This window comes from Stomoxys calcitrans, chromosome 1 (assembly GCF_963082655.1).
Source record: "Stomoxys calcitrans chromosome 1, idStoCalc2.1, whole genome shotgun sequence".
Lineage (NCBI taxonomy): Eukaryota > Metazoa > Arthropoda > Insecta > Diptera > Muscidae > Stomoxys > Stomoxys calcitrans.
This window is the reverse complement of record NC_081552.1, coordinates 230248551-230256643: the sequence shown is the minus strand read 5'-3', so window position 1 is coordinate 230256643 and position 8093 is coordinate 230248551. Positions and strand designations below refer to the sequence as shown.

The following is an 8093-nucleotide window of genomic DNA, read 5'->3' as shown; positions in this document are numbered from 1 at the left end:
GAAATTTGGGATAGTGAGTTGTGTTAGGCCCTTCGACATCTTTCTGCAATTTGGTCCTGATCGGTCCAGATTTTGATATAGCTGCCATATAGCATTGGCCCCATAAAATGCGCATTTATAATCCTATTTTGTAGAAATTTGATACAGTAACTTATGTTAGACTTTTCGACATCCGTGTTGTTTATGGTTCAGATCGGTCTTTATTTGAATATAGTTACCAGAAATATCAATATTTTGTTCTACTAAATTAAGCAATGACTTGTACTTATTAGACCACCCTAGCAAACAATCGAAGGAAAAATAAAACGCATTTTTTTTTGTTATTTTCGAATACAAACAATTTTTTGCATTTATTTGCATAAACAATTTTCTTGGTTTAAAATTTTATAAATAAATTCAATTTGCATTAAGTCCTAAATAAGAGAAGAAAAAACAAAAATCGGTAGATACAAGGTGATGTCGAAAAAGAGGTTTGTTTTGCTAAAAAAAAACATATTTTATATATATTTACAATACACAATAGAGTATATACAAACTAAAGTGGGAGAAAATAAAAATCAAACAAAAAAAAAAAAACTTGATAACATAAATGGAATGTGCATAATAATACCTAACTACAAAAATAATGGAAACAAATTTGAAATGTACACAGAAAAGGGGGCAGAGGTGAGAAAAGCCAATAGAAATTTTGAAGAGATTAGGCAAAAGACAAGTAAATCAAGAGGGAAGGCATTTAAAAAACATCTTGAATCCCCTTGAATACTTCTCCCAATCCTTTTGATTAACTCTTGGCCATAGTCATCCAAATCATTTTTAAAATATCCAAAGAAAAAATAGACTAGAAACCTAAAACAGATTGAAAATAAGGCATAGAGTTTTGTTATCATTAACTCTAGAGCTATTCTAAGAAATAACTTAAAAATATACAATTTGCAAAAATTTATTCTAATATGTACAATGAACGCATGAACTCGCTTAAAAACAAATGCGAAATATTTGCAAAATATTCCGGAAGATCATCATCTTCATCTCTTCTCACTGATGAAAAAGCACCATTCTTAGCACTTGTATGAGAGAGAACTGTTAAGAAAAAAGAAACAAAACGACAATAATAATACTGCTACGAGCACTTAGTGATGATGGAAGAAGGAGGTGGACAAGGGATGCTAAATGGGGAGAGGAGTCTGGCACTCGCTATAACCTAATGTCAAATTTCACATTCAAATTCAGATATGCGGTGGTTAAAGTAGACCATGCCCTGTTCCAGATCCTCACTGAAGCCACTGACATCCATATAATCAGAGGCAGCGGAGTCATCGTCCACCCATTTGTGTAGGGAACGAGTAATTTCCAAACGGCATTGGCTAAAACTAGGACGCATTTGGGGATCCTTGTGCCAGCAGCGTGACATTAAATTGTAGAACTCATGGCGGCCTTCCTTGGGCAGATCTGGCCTCAAACCCTGTGGCACACGGCGTATAACTTCGCGACCCGTCAAATGCGAGTAAGGAGTAGAACCTGGAAAATTAAAAAAAAATTATAGTCATATATCACCGGCTTGTTTTTGCCCCACTGCTTTATTCCTACCCAATGTGGCTATTTCCCATAGCACTATACCAAATGCCCATATATCCGTTTCCATGCTAAACATATTGTACTGCAGCGACTCAGGCGCCATCCATCGTATGGGCAATGCTGGCCTCTTGCCTATGGTATCTTGACCCTTTTTCTCACTGCAACCACCACCGCCCTCCTTGTGTGGACTTCCCGCTGGCCAATGATTCATTATGAATTTGCCACCAAAATCAAATTTGAATTTATTAAAGTTGCTGCGCATTATCTCATTGGCACAATTCTTTTCCTGTTCCTTGCGTTTACGCTCTGCATCCAAATCTATGGACATGCCGAAATCACAGATTTTACAGACACCGTTATGATCGAGTAGAACATTGCGGGCTGCCAGATCACGATGAACAATCTGAAATGAGAAATGCAAATTTTATTGAAAATGAAAAAATTGAAAAATTTTTTTAATCACCAAAAAATTTATAAAAATTCTCAACAATTTTCTCTTATAAGCTAACCACTAATTGGGAGATCTTTGTGTATATGACAATATCTTTTTCTTATTTATAAAGATCACCCAAAGCCTTAAATCGAGATATCGGTCTATATGGCAGCTATATTCCAATCTGGACCGATCTGGGCCAAACTGAAGAAGGATGTGGAAGGGCCTAACACAACTCACTGTGCCAAATTTCAGCAAAATCGGACAATAAATGAGCCTTTTATGGGCCCAAAGCCTTAAATCGAGAGATCGGTCTATATGGCAGCTATATCCAAATCTGGACTGATCTGAACCAAATTGCAGAAGGATGTCGAAGGGGCTAACACAACTCACCGTCCCAAATTTCAGCAAAATCGGAAAATAAATGAGCTTTTTATAGGCGCAAGACCTTAAATCGAGAGATCGGTCTATATGGCAGCTATATTCCAATCAAGACCGATTTGGGCCAAACTGAAGAAGGATATGGAAGGGCCTAACACAACTCACTGTCCCAAATTTAAGCAAAATCGGATAATAAATGTGGCTTTTATGGGCCTAAGACCCTAAATCGAGAGATCGGTCTATATGGCAGCTCTATCCAAATCTGGACCGATCTGGGCCAAACTGAAGAAGGATGTGGAAGGGCCTTACACAACTCATTGTCCCAAATTTCACTAAAATCGGATAATAAATGTGGTTTTTATGGGCCTAAGACCCTAAATCGGCGGATCGGTCTATATGGCAGCTATATTCCAATCAAGACCGATCTGGGCCAAACTGAAGAAGGATGTGGAAGGGGCTAACACAACCCACTGTCCCAAATTTCGGCGACAACGGACAATAAATGCGCCTTTTATGGGCGCAAGACCCTAAATCGAGAGATCGGTCTATATGACAGCTATATCCAAATCTGGACTGATCTGTGCCATATTCCAGGAAGATGCCGAGGGGCCTAACTTAACTCACTGTTCCAAATTTCGGCGAGATCGGATAATAAATGCGCCTTCTATGGGTCCAAGACCCTAAATCGAGAGATCAGTCTATATGGCAGCTATATCTAAATCTGGACCGATCTGGGCCAAATTGAAGAAGGATGTCGAAGAGCCTTACACAACTCACTGTCCCAAATTTCAGCAAAATCGGATAATAAATGCGCCTTTTATGGGCCTAAGACCCTAAATCGAGAGATCAGTCTATATGGCAGATATATCCAAATCTGGAGTGATCAGTGCTATATTCCAGGAAGATGTCGAGGGGCCTAACTTAACTCACTGTTCCAAATTTTGGCAAAATCGGATAATAAGTGTGGCTTTTATGGGCCTAAGACCCTAAATCGAGAGATCGCTCTATATGGCAGCTATGTTCCAATCAAGACCGATTTGGGCCAAACTGAAGAAGGATGTGGAAGGGCCTAAAACTTCTCAATGTCCCAAATTTCACCAAAATCGGTTAATAAATGTGGTTTTTATGGGCCTAAGACCCTAAATCGGCGGATCGGTCTATATGGCAGCTATATTCCAATCAAGACCGATGTCGAAGGGCCTTACACAACTCACTGTCCCAAATTTCAGCAAAATCGGATAATAAATGTGGCTTTTATGGGCCTAAGAACCTAAATCTAGATGCACACTTATGGCAGCTATATCTAAATCTGGACCGATCTGGACCGAAATTGAAGAGGAATGTCAAAAGGCCTTACACAACCCACTGTTCCAAATTTCGGCGACAACGGACAATAAATGCGCTTTTTATGGGCGCAAGAACCTAAATCGAGAGATCGGTCTACATGACAGCTATATCCAAATATTCCATATTCCAGGAAGATGTCGAGGGACCCAACTAAACTCGCTGTCCTAAATTTCCGCAAAATCGGATAATAAATGTGGCTTTTATGGGCCTAAGACACAAAATCGGCGGATCGGCCGATATTATAGCTATATCTAAACCTGGACCGATGGGCCAAATTAAAAAAGGATATCAAGTGGCCTAACATAACCCATTGTCCCAAATTTTGGCAAAATCGGACGATAAATGCGCCTTTTGTGGGCCCAAAACCTTAAATCGAGAGATCGGTCAATATGACGGCTATATTGAAATCTGGACCGATCTCTGTCATATTGCGGAAGTATGTCGAGGGGATTAACCTAACTCACTGTACCAAATTTCGGCGACATCGAACAATAAATGCGCCATTTATGGGCTCAAAACCTTAAATCGAGAGATTGGTCTATGTGGCAGCTGTATCTGCGCCATATTCCGGAATATGTCGAGGGGCTTAACTTAACTCACTGTCCCAAATTTCGGCGGCATTGAACAATAAATGCGCCTTTTAGGGGCTCAAAACCTTAAATCGAGATATCGGTCTATATCGCAGCTATATCCAAATCTAGACTGATCTGAATCAAATTGATAAAAGATGTCGAAGGCGCTAACAACTGTGCCAAATAGGGTGCGAATCGGTCTATAATCCGATATGGCTCCCATATAAACCGATCTCCCGATTTGACGTATTGAGTCCTTACAAGCCATAACTTTTGTACGATTTGGCTGGAATTTTGCACATAGTGTTCTGAGTTGCCATATTCGATATTTAATGTGTCCTTAACTCCTGGTCAATACCGATTCCAAAGAGTAAAATCTCCCTTCATTACTTACTCTCTTTTCGGCAATGTACTCCATACCGCAGGCTATATCCAAGCAAAAGCCAGCTAAAGTTCTTGGCGACAAGGGAGCCAAACTACGGCCACCGGGCACTGAGGCGGGCAATATATTTGTAGCATTTCGGGCAGCTCTCAACAAAGACAACAGACGGCCACGCATGGCATATTCCATGATCAACATATGAGGCTCTGCAAAACAAAAAACACAAAAAAAAAAAATTGACCAAAGCTCTTGTTGACATCTTCTTTGAAAACCAAAACAATGGAACAGAAAAACAGACCACTTTCGATGCAGGCTCCCAACAGAGTCACCACATTGGGATGCGAACCCAATTTACGCATAATGTTACCCTCATCCTTAAGACTTAGCTGGGTGCTGCAGGCCTTAATGGTTTTAACAGCCACAATGCGAGTGGCCCCAAAATGTCCACTCAAATCATCAGCCTCGGCCTTCCAAACCTGGCCAAAATTACCCTCACCCAGCAGGCTTTTCAGGCGGATATTGGAGCGATCGAATTCCTGATCACTTGTTATGGAACTCTTGTCATCATAACGCTGCTGTTGTTGAGAATGATTGTGCTGGCTGTTCTCTCGGGGTGGGGGAAGGGGAGGTGGTATCACCAGCTTGCTGTGCAGACTATGCTGACGCTGGGGCAATTTCTTGTGATGGTCCACCACATCTTCCTCTTCTTCTTGATATTTCGATTCCAATTTCTTGACCGGACTAATGGGCTGTTGATCTGTTATGCAAACATCAAAGTCCTCATCATCCTTTATGGGTCGTTTGAGTAGATAATTTCTCAGCAGGTACATAATAATGGCCAAGAGGGGCACTATGCCTATGCCAGCCAAGACCATGGTCACAATATTCATGCGATGCATTTCTAAGGATATCTCCTGTTCATCGGTAACCACGCTAGAGGAAATTTCTCCCGTCACTTGATTGGGCCTATTGGTGGAGTTGGAAGGCTCATTTGGGCTTGTTGTACCATCGGCCTCTTTGTTTAAGGGATTTAAGGTGCTGGACCTTAAGGGTCTTGCAGTGCTGATGGGTAAAAGATCCGCTATCACAGGCTTCATAGTGGTGGTAGTAGTGCTTGGGGCTCCCAAAGAGCCTCTGTATACGCCCGAAGTGTGATTGACAAAAATTATGAGATTGGTACGATCATCGGTGTTAATGGGTTGCGTTAGACTGGGACCCAAAGCCCTGAGAAGTTCAGTGTCCTCTTCTATGATATTTGGTTTTTTGCTGGTGGCTGTTGTAGATGTGGCAGGGGGGGAAGTGATCAAAGGCGGCGATGTACTTGTAGTGGTAGTTGTTGTAGGTCTCAATGTTGTTGTCGTTGTTGTCGATGATGATGATGATGATGATGAAGTTGTAAAACTCGTCGTCGTTGTAGTGGTCCTTGGTGTTGTTTTGGGTATATAGTCCAAATATTTTCTCTGAGTTTGTGTGCTGCTAGCCAAGGTGGTTCTGGGTGTGGTGCTGCTTGTTGTCGTCGTGGTGGTAGTGGTTGTGGGTATGGTTGTTGTGCTAGTGCTGCTTGTTGTTGTCACTCTCTCGCTTGTCGATGATGATGATGGTGACGATTTACTTGTGGCTGCTGCACTTGCTGTTGTGGATTCTGAAATGGGTGAAGCCATTTCTTCATCACTCAGCACTGTGATAATCAAAGGTGTGGGTGATACCAAGGGCAAGGGCTCCTCATCCGCCTTAAGAACCTCTCTGGCCAACATTTCTTGCACAGGCACTTTCACTTCTTTCAAAACTGGTGTCTCAGTTATTATCTCCGATTTATTCTTGGCTTGGGCCAATTTTCCCTGCTGTTCTGTGACTATTCGCAAAGTTGTGGTCCTCACTTCGGTGGGAACTTCGGGGGTAGTGCCTCTGTGCAAGGTGGTATAACGGCGATTAAAACTAACCCCACCTCGCATGTTGTATTTAAACCTAGAACGGCTTCGCTCCACTGCCGACAAAGTGGAAGCCAATGGTACTGGCGTTGTGGAAGAGGGCACATCTTCAGCCACCGACACCTCCAATAATTTAGGATGTTCATCACTCACCGAGGTTATGGTCAAAGAGTTGGGCTTTAAAGGTGGCAATTTTTGTCCAAAATACAAATAGGGCTGTATCTCATCATCCTCTATGGAGGTGGTGGCCACTGTGGCTGTTGTGCCGGGTTTACGTCTTCCCCTCAACTTGCTGGCCGCTCCCCCCAAGCCCTTGTTGACCTCATCTGTGATATGGTTTACAGTGTCATTCTGCTCCTTGGCAATGACCAGCAGGCCATGAGATGACTCATCGGTGAATAGAATCTCATTGGTATCCTTTTCTCCAGCCTGCGCGGTACCAGTTCCAGTTTTAGAGGAACTCTTTACCATGACCACACTGGCGCCGCCACCAGCACCAACACTACTCGACAAATTGGGTTGATTTGCCACACGTGAGAAATTGGCACATTGACGCATGCAACTGGCTGTCGTTCGTCTGGTAAAATTTTTCGTACAATTTCTTATGCAAATCGAACGAGGATCGGTGGGTGATTTCGATGTGGTCTCTACAGCGGTGGCTGTACGTCCTGTAGTTCCTATACGATTGCGAAATCCTGGCCTATGTAGAGCACTTCGCCTTGCTGCTAAGACGTGCATTAGGCGGCGCTCCCTTTCCTGGGCAGCTGTTAATTGTGGGGTAGCAGAGGTACGGGTAGGACGATAGGTTGTGGGTGAAACCTCGTAGCCATCTGGAAAAAGAAGAAGAAAGGGGAAGAAAAATTGGTTAGAAAATGAAATGGGAAAATTAGAGAGAAAAAAAAAATAACAATACAAAAAAATCTTCTTATATATAAAAATGTCGGTTTGTTTGTTCGTTCCGTATAGACTCAAAAACGGCTGAACCGATTTCCTTGAAAGGTTGGTCTGGAAGAAAACAAAGGCTATATAATTTTTTGATATCGGGAGGGCGGGCGGACCCTCCTCCTTACCCCCATAGTACTACTCAAAAATAAAAGTGGAACGATCGTGGCAATATGGGATTCAAATGAAAGGTTATCAAGAGCAGAGTACGAATTTCATAATAAAAGTTGGGTGCAAGTATCCTGGGGGGCCGCTCCAGCCCCAAAACACCTTAAAATAGGTTTATTTTACGAATATGGTGAGGAAGTAGGAATAGGCTTCATAATTTATTGATAACGGAAGGGGGCGGACCCTCCACCGTTACCCCAAAAACACTACCCAAAATCAAAAGTGGACCGATAAGGACAATATGGGTATCAAATGAAAAGTATGCGGGAGTAGATAACGAATCTGGCATACAAATTCATGTCGAAGTATAGGGTGTCACCCCACCTCCACAAAAGCGCCCAAAATGGGCACATTAGCCAATCACG

General features: G+C 42.3%; 1 protein-coding gene across 1 annotated transcript; it reads right to left on the bottom strand.

Moving 5' to 3' along the window:
• Positions 1-358: 358 nt before the first annotated feature.
• LOC106094751 (mucin-2) lies at positions 359-7437 on the bottom strand (the record flags this gene model as incomplete). The annotated part of the gene is made up of 4 exons (XM_013261988.2): positions 359-1518; positions 1588-1978; positions 4703-4896; positions 4989-7437. Coding segments are annotated over 4 exons (3345 nt in total), but the record flags the coding sequence as incomplete, so codon positions are not given.
• Between the last annotated feature and the right edge of the window lie 656 nt (positions 7438-8093).